Genomic DNA, 20,035 nt, shown 5'->3' on the forward strand with positions numbered 1-20,035 from the left:
AATAGATGAATCGGTCATTATTGATAAATACCACTAGCTGGGGCTGTATAGAGAATTTTTGGGACTTAGAACAGCCACAGGGTATTGTGGTGTTCACAATCGGAGTGTTATTCTTCCTGGTACTCATAATACCGTGGAAACCCAGGTTGTAAAGTAGATACACTGTATCACATATTGCTGTTATACTATATAAGGCTGCTATAGGTGGTCGGTCCCAGGCCATCCACCCCCCCCCGTTGTATCAACCCCCACGCGCACCCATGGGACCCGAAATAGGTCGGCACATAGTCAGACTTAAGAGTTTGCGTCTTACTGAAGAATTTTCACACTACTTTGGAAAGAGAGGCTGCTGAACTCTCTTTTATATTCAAATTTGACACATTAACACATGGTTTGAACCGGGATGAGAATTTTCTGGGGCTCTTTTGCATACTTGGCTTAATCTAATTCTTGACTCCCCCCACCCCTCTGCTCTCTGATTTGCTCACCTTGAGAATTTTTTTTCTTATTTTTCACCCTTGGTTACTATTTTTGGTTCTCTGTGCCTTAAATATTGAGTCTGTTCTGGTATGGCTATGGTCTGAAGAAGTGGGTCTGTCCCACAAAAGCTCACCTAATAAATTATTTTGTTAGTCTTTAAAGTACTACTTTGCTGCTTTTTTGTTTGGATAGTATATAGACTAGCACAGCTTTCCCTGTTACCTCCTAAATATTCATTCCAAATGAATTTGTCTCGAGAGCAATGTGATAATTTACATTTGTTCATATACTAGAATATTAATGCAACTTGACTTTCCTAGTCAATTCCATGCTTTTTAATAGTTTGGATTCTGTTTTGTTTTGTTTAAACTTAACTATAAATTAATTAGGCTTGTTGTTAGAGATGTAAAAAACATTCTGAGCATTGGGTCATAAAATCTACATAGATATATCAGACTAAGGAAGTCCATAGAAACAGTGCCTCCACTACGTACAGCTCAGGTGCCTTTTCTAAACAAAGTGTGCATTTGAGTCACCATTACCATGTCTTCCAAGAACTCAAGACACAGGAGCAGAGGAAAGAAAAGACAGGAACAATATTTGGAGTAATAAACACTGCTGAGTTTTAAGGATCTAAGTCCCCTACCTCTCCACAGCTCCGTGTCCTAAAGATGTGGAGGTTTTCATCAAATGAAGCACATATATTAGTTTATATTTTTAAAAGGTAATGTTTTTGTTTAATCACCTGGTGACAAATTTCTCTACCTATTTAAGCCTTGTCTAGTCATTGCTCTTGCAGAATGGATGAAATTAAATTACGTTTCTTGTACTAGGGTTCAACTACAGTCACTCATGAATCAAGCCCAAATTCAGAAAGGTAACTAAGCCCATGACTAACTTTAAAGTCAATGAACTATGCACATGCTTGAAGGTGGACATACTATTAATCCTTCCGCTAACTGGAAGTTCAACAAGATGGTTTTTTTTGAAAGCTAGCCTCTGCACAAGATTACAGTGTGCCAGCTATTTAAAAGATAGCTTAGGTCATCCCATTTGCTTGCTATGAATACAAAAAATAAAGAAATAAATAAAATTAACACCCCACAAAACACCCTACAAGACCATGGTTTCCCAAATTGGGGTGTGTGAAGAAATTCCAGGGGGGGGATGCGCGGCAACCCAGTCCCCCACATCATTCCCCCCACCCAGAGAAAGAGCTGGCCTTTGCTTCTGGCTCTCAGCCTCTGCCATTTTACGTGGGTGAGCTGGTGCAGCTGCTATGAAAAACAGGCAGCTGGCGAAGACCCACACGCAAAGATGAGTGAGTGTGAGTTGGGTTTAGATGGGGGGCTCGGGATGCATGGCTTGGCTAAAGGGATGGGGTAAGAGCCTGGCTTTGTGGGAGGGGAGGGGCTCAGGCGGGTGGCTTGCGGGGCTTGAGCGGCCGCCCAGCTTGCAGGATTCATAGGGCTTAGGCGGCTGGCCCCAGCAGCGCAGGGCTCAGGCTGTTGGCTGGCTTGGGCAGTGGAGGGCTTGCGCAGGTGGCTCAGGTGGCTGGCCTGCAGCTGGGACAGGCAACTGGTGGGCGAGTGGGTGGCTGGACCTGGTAGTGTGGGGCTGAGGCAGGTGTCTCTGGCAGCACACATCTCAGGAGGGCAGGGCAGCTGGCGTGGGCAGTTCTGGCAGCTGGCACAAGGATCAAGCAGCTGGCCAGCTGTGGCCACACCAGGCACCTGCAAGGGGCCAAGGAAAAGTTTGTGTTTATTTTTAATTTTATATCAAGTTTGTGTTTATTATAAATTACTAACTGAATTTTTTATTAAATGGGGGGTTCAACAATGGTAAAGAAGAGGTGGGGAAGGGGGCATGTAGATTTCTCAAATCAAAAGGAGGGGTGTGATGCCAAAAAGTTTGGGAACCATTGCTATAGAGCAATGTGAAATTTTATTGTTCTCCAGAATTAACCTGGAGGAGCGGGGAGTGCCTCAATGAACTGAGTACCCTGAGAATCTTCATAGCCTTATACCTTATGACTTATAGAAAATGCCACAGGATGGAGACAACATTTCAAAAATTAACCTGAATTAAAGATGCGAATTTAATTCAGTTAAGCTAAATTAAACCCAGGTGGACACTTACTTGGAATTCAAGAGCCCTTATTTTGAATTTAGAAGAGTATTCCCTTTAGCAGAGTAGAAGCTCATTCTTGAAATAGCTGCTTGATGACCATTAGCTACCAGCAGCACAGCAATGAGGCAGGCTACCCATAAAAGGTGCACATTGTTCTCCTAATCTATGCAATTAAAGAGCATTAAATTCATACATAGCACACATCAATATTTAAATTTTATATTAAATTTAGGTTCTGGAGATGTGATTCACAGCAACCCAATCTTTCCCATACTGCTAAATTTAAGATAGAAGATCTGGAACACTCTGGTTTGGCAGCATCTGTTCACCACAGACATTGCTGGACCAGAGAGCCCTGGTGGCTGGAAGCAGAGACAAGCTATGACCCCGTGGCTGGAAGCTCTGGCCAGGGCCAGGCAGCTGCAGCTAGGCTGGCAAGGGCCAGGAAGCAAGTAGCATTGAAGCTGAGCTAGCACCAGACCAGTGGAGCTGTGAAGCCAGCAGTGACCAGAGCCAAGGGGGACTAGCTGAAGGGCCAAGAGATTCCAGTTGGGCCTGGGAACGGAGCTGTGGTCAGGAGCTTGGCTGTGTCTGGGAAGCTCTAAGCCAGCTGGTGGCAGGAGGGCCAGCAACTGGCAGTCCTACTAGACCCAAAGTTGAGCCAAGTGGCCTGGGCTGGCAGCAGACAGTATGGAGTGGTGCCAGGGAGCAATGTCCTTCTCTGGTCCAGCAAAATCCCTCATTTGGGACAGCTCAGGTCCTGATGTTGCCAGACCAGGTGGTGCAGCCTATAGTGTGACAAATGTTGAGAATCGTTGCCTAATTATCATCAACACACATGCAAGTAAGCCTCAACAGGACTCATCGATAGAGCTCATGAAAATTCAGGCCTCACAGAAGGAAAGAAAGGAGAAAATTTACTTGACATTACTTTATTAAAGAAAAAACCCTGAAACAAATACAACCATTTAAGATGCTGAGTGCCCACTGAACTTTTTCCATCAGTTCCAACAAGAGCAGAGCATGATTCATTATATGAAAATGACTACTGAAAACTGAAATTTTGCCATAGATGTCAACAGGGACTAAATTTCACACTAAGGCCATGATGTGTAAACAGTTCTGAAGCACAAGGCTACAGTGGCGACTGCTATAGTGAACGAGAGCCACATTAATTAGAAGAGATATTTATTGTTCATGCCAACCAGCCGAACATCTACATGTGGCTAGTATGTTAGGCACCACAGCTTGCTGGGGGTAGAGATTCCCAGCTCAAGGAGACATGCTCATTCAGACATTCATTGCGCTAATGCACAAAAACCAGAACGTCACCATAGCAGCATGCGGGGCTGGACATCCCAAGTATATGCCCAGCTAAGACCAAAGGCAGGTACTTGGGGCAGTAGCTAGCCCATCCCACTACTCAGACTACACTATGTTTTCAGTTTCTTAATGGAATAAGCTAGCATGAATATGTCTCCAGCCTGAAGTTCAGATATATCCTAACTGTCTGCGACAAACCAACAAAATCAAAGAAACTCATAACTCCAAAGGAACTTTCTATTGCACCTGAATACTATATTAATTTTCATACAATAGGTGGCTTCACATACTATAATTAAGACTAGAACTATATACCGGAAGTAAAGCTGCCCTAAGGCATATAGGGTCTGGAGCAACCTCACTCCCCAAAAGCCTCCTCACCCAATTGTTTCTCACAGGCTTCACTCCCTTGCCCTAACCTTCTTCCCCTGAACCACGATGGAACAGCTTTGACTAGAGGTAGTCATTGTGACCACATCATAAAAGCTTTTGGACATATTAGTCCATTTCAACCATCTCTAATGTATTAATGTATTTTTATTCTCTAACAAATAGCTGTGTCACAGCATTGCAGATTCTTGTTCACTGCCATTAGAAATAAAAATAAATGCTCTGTGTTTCAGGCACTTGTTTTACATAGCCATTGACATCTTTTGTTCTGAATGCCCCAGATGACCTGGAGTATCTCAGAACACAGGAAGTGAGTTGGTAATGAAGACTTAAAATTCAGGCATAAATTAAATGTCACAAACAGTAATAGCTTAAATGCATGCAATTTACTTATTCCTCCTTATGGCAACTGTTCAAATTTAGAAGACTTACCACAGCCTTCAGAAATACCAGATATGGGTATAAAAATCTCATACAAATAGCAGTCATCACCTAAGGCAAGAATGAAAAACCAACAGAGATTGCAGGCTTCTACCTAATGTTCAAATTCTGTAGGGAACAGAAGAAATCCTTAAATCTCAGTCACTGGCATCATAAAACAGACAAATTTTCTCTAATCTTTCTTATTTACATATATCATTAGTTTTGTATATATTTAAATAAAGACAGAACTACAATTATGTTTATTTGCAGCAGAATTTTAAATAGAAAAAGCCTGTTCTTTTCTACCAAGTAATGCAGCACTCAACAGCAAGACTGACCTACTGCTCTTTTTCCACTCCAACATGCTGTGTCACTGGTATGACGATTTTATTGTTTAAGAGCCAAAGAATTCAGTGACTTTTCCTCTAAGCAATCTATGCTATTCAGCCTTACTAGCTGAGGAATGTTTTCTACCAGACACAAATGTTTCACCACTGTTTGTCAGCATCAGTTTTCCAGAACATGTGTATATCTTTCATGCGTATCTCAGAAAGTTGATTCACTAGATACGCGTGCCTACCCGATATAGTAGTACACGTACAATTATAATGCAAACTGAAAACTGCAACATGCTACATAATCTTAACTGTAAGATTCAACTTGAAATTAACATGCGCAAACAACATAAAAAACTTCAAATAAGTAATTAGTAGAGAGAAGCAGCATTCTTCTTCTCCCAAAGAGAAGTGTAACTTTAAAAGATAAAATTCAGATGAAAATATACTATTTTATGAAAAACTGAATACTAAGTGATAGCCCTTGACAACTTCACCTTATTTTTGCTATATGGGTAACACCCTTTCTTGCTCTCCTTTGGAGCATGAAGATTTAAAGACTATCACAAAATCCATACTGCATACGGTATTTTCCCAAAATTGTTAAAAAAGATGGTTTATAAAAATAAAATATTCACTATACTGTGTTAGACTGGAACCACAAATTATGTAAACAAAAATTTTCTTCCAGGGTACCACATATTTTAATAAAATCACATTAATTATGTGCATCAGAGGTCAAAATGATTCAATATAAACTGCTGTATGGTCTCCGCCATTAGCTGAGCAAGTAAACTATTTCACAATGACATGCAACCTTATTTTAAAATCACCACAGCTTTACTAAGTATTCTAACACTGAATATTTTATTGGCCTTTTTCTACCAAGGTAAGCACATCACTGATGTTTTTAAAAACTGGAAAGCTTTCCTAGGTGAGTTAGTATCTTCACCAATCCAAAAATGGTAGCCTCAAACAATAGGACATTATGTTCGGTTGAAGAGTTCAACTGGCCATTAAATATGCTGAAGCTGTTCTGGTTTCCTCTTTTCACAAGTTCTCTGTATCCATCTTGTCTCTCTTGTGGAGTAACTGTTTACTGTATACAAAACTGTGTTAAGATATGTAACATTACTAAGTAGCGGTGTCGGGACCCCTATTCAAGCATGAGGTAATATCTTTTACTGGACCAACTTCAGTTGGTCAAAGAATATGATCCAATAAAAGATATTACCTCAACCAGCTTGTTTCTCTAATATTTTGGGACCACCAATGACTCGCATTAGGTACATCAGCAGGAGAGGCTCTGTCCATACCAGGACTTTTGCCAGGAAATATGGAGGTCAAGGGTGTGCCTTCCTCCTTCCCTCCCTCAAACAAAAATTTTACTCGACATAACTCACATGAAAACTATAAGATGCCTTGGATTCAAAAGAGTTTTGCCTAATATTAGCGAACTTGAAGTAACAAACTCAGGTTAAGAACACGACTCTTTCCCACTCCATCCCCAGTGAAGACAGCCTTCCAACTTCACAAGAGGATTTCAGGGGTTGATCCTATATCTGTATGTGCAACAGTATTTTCAAACTCTCTTTTTAGCAGGCTAAACTCTCCCAGTCCTCCTCTCAGGATACGTCTACACTAAGGGGAAGATAAACACTGCCACAGTCAAATCTTCCTGGGTTTGATTCAGAGCCCCTAGTAGGAACACTCTACATCAAACCCTGAGGTTACCCTCATCAACAGCAGTCTTGCTACTCATTGTCACAAGGCTAAGAGAAATCGATGGGGAAGTTTCTCCTGTCAACCTCCCACAGTGGAGCTGTGCCGGAAATTCAACCTAAGGCAAGTGGGCTCCACTATACAAGTCTCTTAGTGGAATTTGCACAACTTTAGGTCAAATTTTCTGTTTAGTATAGACCAGACCTGAGGTTAAGTCTATACTACTAAGCCAATAACAGCATAGCCTCCTACTGCAGATGTACCATATGTAGATTTCAGTCTGTATAGGAACACATCTATGCAGCTCTTCTGTCAGCATAGCTTGATCTGTGTTAGAGGTTTTGTCAGAATGACTACGTTAATCTGAGACATGCTTTTTTCACATCTTTAACTGTAACATAGCTGTATCAATATAAATTTTAAGTGCAGAAAACATCTTAGACAAGAGTATAAACCTTATTTTTATCTCCAAATTAGCTGAACACAAAAACATACAGCAGAAAATGATTAAAGAAAGGCAAAGATTTTTTAGATTTGAAGGATGTCACATACCCACATTATTTGTTGAGTTGTGGGGACATTTGATGTTATGAGAAGAAAGTATACCTTATAACAGTAAATCACCTCAGAAAGCATGATTTAATTATGTGAAAAATGGTACACAGCCAGGACTCCTATGCTCTACTCTTGGATTTATCACTGACTGACTATATGATCATGGACAAGTCACTTAAGACAATCTCAGTTTATCCACCTGAAAAATAGGAATACTATGAGAATGCTGAAAGGATTAATGTTTGCTCAGCATTTGGAGATCTTTGGACCAAAGGCAGGATTGCATGTGTAAATTTTACATTTTACGACAAAGCTTTCACTAGTCAGTCCAGATTTCAGAATTTTATTCAAACAATCATTTCAGTGTCAAGGCATTTGGAGGCATGTAGAACAGGAGATGAACATATTCCACTGACTTATACAGATTTATTTTATCAGGCTAAGTGTATGCTTTGGTGGCCATTCATCAAGATTACAACATACTCTATATATTTCAGACTAAGATGTCAGATTAACCCTGACTTTTGAAAGGAGAATAGAGCACCACAAAGATTACCCTTTTCTCAACAAATTCAGATTTATTTTCCTTAATAAAAAAAAAAAAAAAAGAGGGAAATTACCAGGGTAAGTAAAGACTATGTAGCACTGCAATCAGTAATTTTACGAGTTTTCATAACAAAAAATGATTATTTTAAACAGGTCATCTTAATGATAAGTCACCTCCATTTGAGTTAGTCTTGTGTCTTATCAAAGATTAGTTTCTAACATTGTGTTAGATGGTTTACCAACTATCACCTCTCTCTGAAATCAAAATGAAAAACATGCCAGAGAACATCAGCTACCAAACCAGTGACTGTTATAGACTATGGAAAGTGGGGTATGCTATTATATATTTAATTTTCAACCAACTCTCAAGCCATAGTTGCCGTCTTAAAACACCTTGTCTTACAATGTATTTGATCACTGTAGCATCTTGGCTCTCTTTATACAGTAAAACCCCAAGTTACGCAGGGGTTGTGTTCCTACAACTCCCGTCTAACTCAAATTTTCATGCAAGTTGGGGTGAGGAGCTGAGAACCAGGCTGCCACTTGGTTCCTAGCTCTCCACTGCTTGAAGGACCCAGGAAACTGAAAAGCCCACCAAGGCTGGTCAGCTTCCTCACTGCTTCTCCATGCCTTACGCCAGCCACACATCTGGCAGCCTGACAGTGGCACCACTGGGGGAACGCAGGAAAAAGGGGCTCTTCGGCAGCTAGGCAGGCTGACAGCCGCAAAGCACCTTCAAGTTGTGCTTAACTTGCGTCAAAGCAAGTTATGTGCAACTTGAAGCCATGTATTGCAGAGGTGTACTGTACAGTAAAGTCTTTCATATCCAGCATTCTACCATCTGGAACTCTCAAATTACACACATTTTATCTGTAAATAAATTTTAGTTACCTTTTCCCTAAGTACAGCATAATAAATACAAACACAGCAAACACCATATAAGTGTACAGTGTACATTACTACTACTCCTGGTAAATAAAGTACTCTGCATAATTTTTTTTCCTTATTATTTAATCTTGTTTTTCCTCTGGTGCTATGCACTGGTAGGTGTACCTCTCTGTTATCCAGAATATCTGAATATCCAGCAGCCTGCCAGGCTCAGGGCTGCTGGATCTGGAAGAGTTTACTGTATATGCCATTTTCAAAGTAAAAAACTGCCGCAGTTGGAAATATAGATCACCTCCCTACATGCTTCTGATATGCCTCCTTGAAGGGCCAGGTTCCAAGCAGAACCCAAGGCTTTGACTACACTGCCAAAGGAACCACAACACTTTTGTTCTTCGCAGGTGCTTGAAAAAGTCTTCCCTCTACTGCAAAACAGAAGTCCTCCTAGGACTAGCAGCAACTTGAAAGGTTCCTAGTGGACAGAAGTGTTATCCTGTCAAGAACACGAACCCCAGGCTTGCACGGGGTGGAAGCGGTCACCATTTATACTGCCAGACTTTTAGCCGATGCAGCTGTGGTGACATGTTGCTAAAAGCTCTGTAGCGTAGACAAAGTCTAAGTCTCCATGCAGAACAGGGATGAGGAACTTACGGCCTCAATCTGGTCCACAGCTTGCCTTGATCCAGCCCGCAAGGCTTCGAGCTCCCTCCCACCCAACAGTGTGGTGAGCCACTGCAACACTCCAGCAACACAGGGGGACACTGCAGGGTGGAGCATGATCACCATCCCTCATGGGCCCAATCAAGTCAAGCTCTGGGTCACATCCAGTCCAGGTGCTCTGCCTGGCAGTGGGGAGGAAGAAGCTCTGCGCACTACAGCAAAGTGCTCCCTGAAAGCACTGCCCCCACTACCACTCCAACTGGCCAAGAATCACAGCCAATGGGAATGAAGGGGCAGTGCCTCATGGAGCCCCTCCTTGCAGCACAGAGCTGCACAGACACATGCGCCCCAATCACCTACCCCTCCCCCAGACCTTCCACCCACATCGTGCTCCTGCACCCTCCTTCATATCCAGAACTCACATCCCCAGCTTGTTCCTGCACCCTACCTCCCCACCTCAAACCTGCACCCTCATCTCCAGCCTGCTCCTGAACCCTGCTCCCACAGGTCTGATCAGTAAGGGTACTTTTTTTTTTTTTTTTTTGGGGGGGGGGGGGGGGGGCTGGCTTCTCTCATTTGTATGACCCCTTCTTGCTTTTTCCATGGGTCAGTGGCCTCTGACCCAAAAAAGGTTCCCCAATACTGCCACAGAATGTAGCTACTTAACCATCTCCCATGCAGCCAAAGAGAAAATAGAATGCTTCAACCACCGCCTCTACATGGAATTAAGAAGCAAAGATAAATCCACCGGGACCCGCCCAAGTTGCACACCATTTTGATAACTTCAGACAGATGCCCTACAATGAAGAAGTGATAAAAGACGAACAGTTCTAAGCATTTTAGCATTACCTCTGTTTTGCCCATAGTGAACTTCAGACAGCTCCTCAGGATCTAGGTTTCTATTTTGTGAGACACTAAGATAAGAGTTAGCACTCTATAAAAGTGAGAGGGAAGGGAGGTACAGGGTTTTGGTGGCATCATAGTCAATCTACGTTCCTTATTTGCATCACAGATACTATGAAAGAGCAACAGATTAGAGCCCTCAGAGATCTCTGCATTTACAGCAAACTCTGCAGAACTCAAAGCACTTTACAATAAGCCAGTCTCTCACTTAAAAAATATCAATTAAGTAAGTGGTTTTAAAGTAAAGCAGAGATTAAACAACTTGCCCAAGGTCAAACATTCAGTCACAGAGCCTGGAAGGATCCAGACACATGCATCCCAGTCCCCTATTCTAACTGATGATATTCCCTCCTTCAGAAAGAAGTGTCATAAAATGTTTGTGACATCGTATTTAAATACTACTAGAGGACCAATTGCAGCTCCACTTGCAAGCAGAAGTTGGGCTGGAAGAATGTTCTAGACAGAAACTCATAATACACAGACAGAGTGTATGGGCCAGGCCCCGCCTTGGCTGGGGGAAGGACCTCTGCTGGGGGCTGGGCTTGGCCACAAGCTGGCTAGGGTAGGGGCTGGGGCTAGTACAATGAGGGGAACTGGCAGGGGAAGGGCTGGCACGGTGAGTGGGAGGGAGATCCACTGTAGGGGGGGCTGGGCCCCCACCTGGCCAAGGGCAGCACAGTGTGTGGGGCTGTGGGGATGAGGATGACATGGTAGAACCTTGCCCAGACAGACAGATAGATGGACGAATGGACAGACAGCAAAAATAATGTATATGATCTTTGTTGCTCATGCAATAATATATATACCTTGTTATACATAACCTATCAAGAATAGGGTAAGCACTGCTAAAAACAGTTGTCCCTCACAATAATTATGACTGTGAACTCATTCTTTAATCTCTTGCTGAAAACTCCTTCCACCTTGTCAGAAGGTAAAAATATCTTAAGGGAAAGATGAAGAGCAATTCAAGTCTTCAACTGAAAGTACTGTCACATCAGTCTACCAGAACCACCCAAGAGGAATTATTAAACTAAAAAGCATATGAGCTGCTGGCCCACTGCATCATAGCACTGAAGTGCGAGAAGCAATTTAATCTTTATAGCAGAAAGGGAGGAGAGTGGGAAAACATCAACTTGAGTAAAGGTTATAAATTAAGGTCCTGATACTGCAAACAAATTTATCATTGATATTCAGATAAGATCATTAATATATGTGAAGTCACAGGATCAGGACCTGACAGTGATATTTTTAACCAGGAAAGTTTTCACAGTTGTCAGTGAGCCTGTGTTTTAAAATTCCCCGTTTTATTATATGTTGGTATAGTAATGACCTCGCATATCAAAATAAATGGGATACTGGAATTTTACAGAGACAATCTGTGCATGGTATGCTAGGATATCATGCTTCAGAGTGAACAAAGTAAGGCAGATAATGGTCAGCATAACTTCTCAATTAGTAGGATTAGTCTGTTACCTGGAGTTACTAGAGAATCTAAACGTTTGCTGAATACTCAACGATTTGAGCAAACATCATTCCACATAGACTTTGAATGAATTATCACATAGGGCAATTTACTTCTGTATAATACATTCATTTTTAGCCAATTTGCGTGGTATTCTGTACTACCTTTATTCAAATACAAATGAAAAATTAAATCAGAATTGAGAAACAAAATACATTAAATTACATTTTCTATCAGTGTATATAGAACAGATACGTGACCCATGCCCACACCGACTTCTTTTGATGAACTCTTAAAACACAACTCCTTCCAAAGGGTATACATCTTAGTCAACATCCCTCCAGCACAGACTAGATGGACTGCAATAAGCCATCAACACTTTCCTTAAAAAATCAATCAATCAAGGCATGCAATATTCATTCCATCCCAAGCTCTATCAGACATACATGCATGTAGAGGGTGTAAGCTTCTGTAGCAGGTACCCTGTCTTCAGGCATTTACTGAGCACATAAATTTACACTGTTGGCACTTACGTAAAGAAGTTATATATAGTCCAACTGCTACTCAAAACAAAAAACCTGCATCTACAGGATAGGAGAGTAAAAAAAAAAACTGATTATATACTATTTAAAAGTTTCAAGCTTCTAGAATAGTACCTAAAAGCAAAAAAATATTTGTTTATAGCTATAACATTTATATACTGAAGAAATGTAGTTCTACCTTGTACTCTACCATACTATTTCTCAAACTCAGAGAAAGAAGTTGTCTTTAAACATTCATAAAGACAGCAAAAACCAGATCACAAATGCAGCCCATGTAAGCCATAAAGCTCACCAAACTACACTGGCAAATGGTTCACTCCTGTTTAGAAGAGACAAGGGGAAGCATTTACTACTGCTACTACAGGCGCTGTGGGGGATGTTTTCTGGCACCAGCTTAGCACAACGTTTGCAGCAGTTTGTTACCCCTCTCCCTTCCTACGTCCCAAAATTACAACTCCACATCATGGCCTTCTGCGGACGAACTACACCACAGAGAGAGAACAAAGACGAGGTTTAAATTAGGGAGTTCAGTAGTCCAGCGCAGTTTCCTTTTTCCAGACTCACAAGCAACACGTTACAGCTCATGGAAACCGGACTTGCAGCCTCAGTCCGAACCCCGGCTCCTCACGGGACAAACAGGGGGCTGACCCAGGCCCCCGACCTGCCGCCTGCAGACCCACGTCGGGGCTGACGGGGAGCTGAGGACAATGCTGAGGAAGCGGGAAAGCAGCACGACATCAAACGGAGCGTGGCACCGCCGGGCCCTTTCCCCGGCCGCCCTCTAACCGGCCCGCCCCCTCCGTGCCGCCGCCGGCTGCTCCCCAGCGGGCCCCCACCGCCGTCGCTTCCCCGGACCTGCCTCCCTCATGACTTCCCTGACCGCAAGAGATTCCCCAGCCCTTTATCCCGCCCGGCCCAGGCCCCCCTGTCCCGCTCATTCCGTCCCCGAGGCTCCCACCAGCGTCCCCCGGCCCCCACTCCTACCCCGCTCCCACTGCCCCCGCCGGCGGCGCCGCGGGCCTAGCTCCTTCTCCGGGCAGGGCCCCGCGCCCGTCCTGCCGGCGGCCGGGCCCCTGTTCCAGCCCAGGCCCCGCTGCGCCCTCACCTCATTGAGCTGCCTCTCGGCGGCTTCCCGCAAGGCCGGGTCCATGGTGCCCCGCAGGGCCTCGATGATGGTGTTGGGGTCCATGGCCGGGGTGGGCGGCACGCGGGTAGACGGAAGACAGAACAGCGCCGCTCGATGCGCACATGGACCCGCCGCTCCACAGCGGCAGCCGGCGCGAAAGGAAGAGAAGCGCCAAGGCCCCGGATAGAGCTGCTACCCTTGCGCCGCGGGCAGCAAGGCCCTTCCGCTCCGCCGCGGGGCACCACGGGAGTTGTAGTGCGGAGCAGCGGCCTCCTCCCCTTCCAGGCCTCGCGCCTCTGCAAAGCCAGCGGCTGTACAGGCCCTTCGCACGAGGCCTCCCCTACAGGCTCGCACTCGGGGGCGTGGGCACTGCCTCACTCAGAGCTCCCACCCAGCCCAGCCCATTGACCTTAGGTTATTTAACCTCTGGGTGCCCAAGCTCCTAGGTTGGGCAGAGAATGCACTAGTATTTTAAGGGGCTCCTGTAGTGCACAAACCTGGGGTTGTGACTTCAATCCCTGTGGAGACCATTTAGAGCTCTGGGGCAAATAGATTAAAAAGAAAAAATCTGTCAGGGACGGTGCCTGGCTCTACTAAGAGGCAGGGGGCTGGACTCCACGACCTCTAGACCTAGGCATCCTTCAGTCTGCGTAGACTATGGGTCGCGCCCTTTGTAACTCCATTTAAGATTGTCATTTGCAGTGTTGACTGTGACTGTGGAGGCCCACACGAGAGTGACAGTCCTTGCTACCTCTTCTGCATATGTAGTGGGTGTCTGGCAGGTCCTTACTGTGCTTTCTACGGGCTCGCTTCTCCTCTGCCAGCTGTCTGATCTTCATCTCGCCCTTCTGAAAGCACTTGTTCCTGCTTCCAGCTGCTGCGGTCGTCTGCCAGCTCTTCCCAACTATCTGGGTCGATGCCTACCTCATTGAGGTCCCTCTTACAGATGTTTTTATAGCACAATTGGGGTGCCTGGGAGGTCTTTTGCCAGAGGCTAGATCGCTGTACAGGATGTCTTTTGGGATCCTTCCATCATTCATCCTGTGGACGTGGCCAAACCAGTGGAGCCGCCACTGCCTGAGGAGAGTATGCATGGTTGGAATTCCAGCTTGCTCGAGGACGGCGTTGTTGGGCACTCTGTCCTTCCATGATATCCCAAGAATGCACCTGAGGCAGCACAAGTGGAAGACATTCAGCCTCTTTTCCTGGTGGGCGTACAAGATCCAAGACTCGCAGCCGTAGAGGAGGGTGCTGAGGATGCAGGCTTTGTAGACTTGCATTTTGGTGTGAGTGTACAGCTTGTTGTTGTTCCACACTCTCTTGCTAAGTCTGAACAGAGTTGTGGCTGCTTTTCCAATCCTCCTCTTTAGCTCAGTCTCCAGTGACAGGGTGTCAGTGATGGTGGACCCAAGGTAAGTAAACTTGTGGACAACCTCTAACATGTAATTGTCAATGCTGATTGATGGGGGTTCAGCGATGTCCTGACCAAGTAGCTTTGTCTTCTCTAGGCTGATGGTAAGCCCGAAGTCCTGGCATGCTTTGGAGAACTGATCCAGCAGTTTTTGAAGCTGGCTTTCTATGTGTGTCACTACAGCAGCGTCGTCTGCGAACAGCATGTCTCTAATAAGCACCTTAGACTTAGCCTTCAGCCTTGCAAGATTAAACAGTTTCCCGTCAGATCTTGAATAGTAATAGAGAGGAAGCCGTGCTAGTCTATACACTATCAAAACAAAAAGCAGTCAAGTAGCACTTTAAAGACTAGCAAAATAGTTTATTAGGTGAGCTTTCGTGGGACAGACCCACTTCTTCAGACCATAGCCAGACCAGAACACCGTCAGATCTTGTGTGCAAGGTCCCTTTCAGCTCTATGAGATGTGTATGTGTATCTCCAAATGGGGCCCAGGACCTCTTGTTCTACTTTATCTAATAGTGTAGACCGGGCCTAAGGCTGTAGAGGAGACTCTTTCTCTGTGGAAGTAGTCTCGGTGTCACTACATGGGACAGTGAACCACACCTAGGTGTGTGAGTTACACCACACTAAGTCAAATGGCTGACACAAGACTGTTACAATTACCTTTATCAACCAAATTTGTAATCAAATTAAATAATGAAATCACATTTGTTTGATAAGGAGTAGTTTTAATAAAATGAAATATGCATCAGCTTTTGCCTTAGGTTGAGTAGTAGTAGGCATCCTTCAGTCTGCATAGACTATGGATTGCGCCCTTTAAAGTTTCAATTGAGGACTTCATTTACAGCGTCTGTTGTGACTATGAAGACCCACACAAGAGTGACAGTCCTTGCTGCATCTCTTGCAGATGTCATGGGTGTCTGGCAAGTCCTTATTGTGCTTTCTGTGCGCTCGCTTGTCCTCTGCTAGCTGTCTGATCTTCATCTCACCCTTCTGAATTCCCTTGTGTAACCCCTGCCTCCATCTGCTGCGGTCGTCTGCTAGTTCTTCCCAGTTGTCCAGCTCAATGTCAACCTCTCTGAGGTCTCTCTTGCAGACATCTTTGTAGCGCAACTGGAGGTCTTTTGCCAGAGGCTAGTTCACCATACAGGATGTCTTTTGGAATCCTTCCATCATTCATCCTGTGGACGTGGCCAAGCCAGCGGAGTCGACACTGCCTGAGGAGGGTGTGCATGGCTGGGATTCCAGCTTGCTCGAGGACGGCAGTGTTGGACGCTCTGTCCTTCCATGATATTCCAAGTTGAGTGGGGTTGATGTAAGGCTACTACTACTCTCTTGGATTTTCTTCTTCACCCTCCTTGACTGATGTCAACAGTCTTGTAGGATTCCCCTGTGTTCAAAAATGTATTAAGAGCTAACATAGATGATCTAGCAATTGGCTCAGACAATTTTAGGTCTCTTGGTGCAAATTACCCAATCCTACTGATTAAAGAATCCTAGTAAATGTAGTCTAACATCCTCCTAAGTTACTGATGGACTGGAATGTACTTAATTGTTCTTATATGATGAAGAGTGATGACCATCTGTATTGGGGTTTGTGGATGCAGCACACCATGTCTCCCTCAGTTCCCCACAGATGCCATGCAGTTGAGGGTCTATCCCCTGCCCAACCACACCATGTGGCTAGCCTCTGACCCAATAAAAGCATATGCCAGTGGCACAGTGTGGACCATGCTTCCCAACAGCAGCGTGTCCTGGCTTGCACGCAGTGAAGGCTCCAAAGGCAGGAAAGATTTTGGAGTCTTGCTGGTGCCAGGGGGAAGTCTCCCACTGCAGCAAAGATTTTCAGGGGTTGGCTGGCTGTTGCCAGGGTAAAGTCTAGTGCCTGCTCCATGCTAACAGGAACACTCCAGAGGTTTGCGGGGCTGGCCCTGGCCAAAGATGCATTGTGGGCTGCCCCCCCACTTGGCTTCCCAACACATGCAGCGCAAGGGAGCTACACAGTCTCTGCGGTGTCCTGTTTGCTGCATTTTATGGGGAACAACAGAGACCTGGAGAACAGACACCGTAATTCGTGGTATTGACAATTCCATGACTTGCTGCCCAGCCTCACTGAACATGAGAAAATGTCCAGGTTTCCTGAAACGCTCATAGATAGTTAGTAACAGAGAGATAGCCGTGTTATTCTGTAGTCTAACAAAACAAAATAGCAGTCATGTAGCACTTTAAAGACTAACCAAATGATTTATTAGGTGATGAGCTTTCATGGGAAAGACCCACTTCTTCAGATCAATAGAATTTCCAGTCCAGACCCAGATATATAGTACAGAGGTCCAAAAAAATTTCAATAAAAACTGACTAATCAAATACATAGAACTGAAGGAGGTGGGTGTCTTGCCTGAGATCATTAGAACATCAAAGGAAGGCATTATTTCTTCTGCAGTGAGGTTTATGACATTTGAAATAATGTGCCTGCTATTTCAAATTTGTTTCCAAATAGCGTATGTATAGTGTAGATGCTCGCAAAGTTATTTTGAAATAACAGCTGTTATTTTGAAATAACTTTGCTGTGCAGACGTAGCCTAAGTGGCTGCTAATTTTCCTCTTGCTGCGCTGTTCTCCACTTTCCCTGGATGTTGGCTGGAAGTCCTAACACTGGCCATATGGAACAATGTAAAGACATGTGCTGTAATTCTGTTCAGTTCTGTGTGAAGGCAAAACTGCAAAACAAGTATCAGTTTGAAGCAGAGCAGGGAAAAGAGAAAATAAAATCTAAAGGGCCTGGAGAAATAGTAATTTGATGTCAAAAACAAAAAAATGTAATTACAACTAGAGGATATGCCAAATTACACAGCCAAAGAATTGCGGAATTCACAAGGCCTCAGTTGAGATGACTGCAACAAGTCACATCTGTCACAGTTGTTGTTTCAAGTCTCTACTGACAGCTGTTGTTTAAGGTCTCTGTCTTCTGTCAGGAGGACATCGCATCACTTTACACATATTGCACATTTTTCAGGCTAGCATCTAAACAACTGAGTTCGGAGTGTAACGAAATGAAATGAAAATGAAATTGCAAACTCCAGAGCACAGAACTGGAGCAAGGAAATCCATGAAACACCCTGCTAATACATTTCAGTTGCATACATTAAGAGTACGATTCCATATTCCTTCTGCCAAAAATAAAATAAAATCACACAAGCAATTCAAAGTCAATGAGAGCTTTATTTTACTTTGTTTTTACTTCAGTATAGAGCAAGGAAGCGGGCCCAAAGTTTCTACTGGCAGCACAAATTTGACTCAGAATTTAAGTTTTGCAAACACAAGCTTTTGCAAAACCTAAGAACAACAGAAACCTTTCTGTGATTTATTAAAGTTGTGAGGAAAACCTTTTTAAAAAGCGTATGAACATTTTTGCAAACAAGACATGACAATGTTATTCCAGTGCATTAAAACATGAAAGCAAAAAAATAAGCAGACAAAATTTTGAAAACTTCATAGGATTTCAGTTTTTCAGATGTAATAGTTAGATTCTAGTATTAATATAGAAATTATTAAACATATAATTTAAACCTGACACTTTACCTTTAATTCTAATAATTTAATATAATGCTGATCAGAGAGGTCAGTTTTGTTCAGTTCAAAACAAAGTTTTTTGACCCTTATCCTGCACAAAATTAACGTGTTTTATGAATTAAGATTGAGCCTCTGTTTTATAAAAAATCATTTATAAGTATTTAACATTTATGAGATTATTTTAATCTGCAACGAGCCCTCAACATTAATTTATAACTAAAATAATTTGGTAACAAAGTTTAGTCTCTTAAACCGTTCTGATCTTTGAATTTCTGAACAGCCGAATGCGCAATTCATGCAGAAAAAGTGAGAGTTTCTAGCTCCTCAGGAGATGTCATTGTTCAGCGAGTGTTCTAATAGTACACTATGGTCAGTGGAACAGCAAAAATGTGGTAAAATAGATTGTTGGGTTGCTGCTACACAACTGGTCACATTCTCACTCAGCAGTTAAATGTACAGGAACGCTGCTGTCAGGACAACATTCTTCCACAAAATTAATTCTGTCCTTAAAGCTTTGCCTCCACCCACAACGGAAGTCTTGAGCACGCAGGGCTTTTGCATGTGGTGATGAGTCAGCAAAGAAGTGTAGCACTGCAATGCTAATACAGAGGAAGGAAGGAGTGTAAGAAAAAGGAAAGAGAGCGACCAAAGTTGGTGGGATGGGAAATGGCATGAGAGGAAAAGGTGAAAGGAAGAAAGTAGGAGTAAAGGAATGAGATTAATTCAAAGAAAGAGAAAAAGCATCTTTAACAGTTATGCTGGCTGTGGTAACACCACAGGTCATGCAATCAAACCTTGAGTAGTTAGTTAGTTAATGTGATTGGAATTTAAAGATGATTTATAGTTTTGTATTCACAGTTTGTCTATTTCTTGCTCTTCATAGACAGGGTTTATATTATCTTCTTTCTCCTCCAACCACCTTTATTTCTCTCTGTTGTCATATACAGAAGACAAACTTGTACGCACTGTAGCGGGGGTGAGGAGTATTTTTGAGGCAAGGGCCACTGACCCTCAGAAAAATCAGCTGGGGCCATACAAGTGAGGAGCAAAAGAAAAAAACCCTCGTGGACATGGTCCCCCACTGAAAAACAAAAAAGAAAACACTCTCCATTCCACTCACATAACAGCCCCGGAGGGGAGGGGTAGTACACTTTGTTGGCCCCTGTAGGGTTTGGTGTGGGGCTAAAAATGAGGGGCTCAGTGTAGGAGGGGGCTGCCAGGAGGTGGGATTGAGGTGTGAGGTCTGGGTGGGAGGGGAGTGCAGGACCAGCTGGGGATGGACTATCTAGGCTGAAGAGGGATGCAGAAATGGGCTGAGGATGGGTGATCAGGGTGGCAGTGGGATGCAAGATCAATCTGCAGGATCTGGGCAGGATGGGGTACCAGAGTGGGGTGGGGATATGGAGTCTGAATGGGAGGAAGGGTGCAGGAGGGTTTGGGGTGTGTGATCTGGAAGGACTGGGTCAGCATGGTGGGGAGGGGTCTGGAGTTGCGGTGGGAGGTTGCGAGAAAGGTGTGGGACAGGAGGGAGGGTACAGGAGCAGTCTAGGGGCAGGGGATCTGGGCTAC

At 43.9% G+C, this 20,035-nt stretch overlaps 1 protein-coding gene across 2 annotated transcripts in view; it reads right to left on the reverse strand.

Moving 5' to 3' along the window:
* The window catches only part of IPO7 (importin 7), a 99,541-nt gene extending 85,890 nt beyond the window's left edge, over nt 1-13,651 (reverse strand). The window contains exon 1 of one of the 2 annotated variants that reach the window (XM_074997426.1): nt 13,462-13,651. In XM_074997426.1, coding sequence (XP_074853527.1) covers nt 13,462-13,545 — 84 coding nt within the window. In that variant the 5' untranslated portion in view covers nt 13,546-13,651. Of the gene's footprint in view, nt 1-12,920; nt 12,957-13,461 lie in introns of those variants that run through there. The other variant, XM_074997427.1, reaches the window with a different exon arrangement.
* Nucleotides 13,652-20,035: the final 6,384 nt, after the last annotated feature.

This window comes from Carettochelys insculpta, chromosome 6, assembly GCF_033958435.1.
Source record: "Carettochelys insculpta isolate YL-2023 chromosome 6, ASM3395843v1, whole genome shotgun sequence".
Classification (NCBI taxonomy): domain Eukaryota; kingdom Metazoa; phylum Chordata; order Testudines; family Carettochelyidae; genus Carettochelys; species Carettochelys insculpta.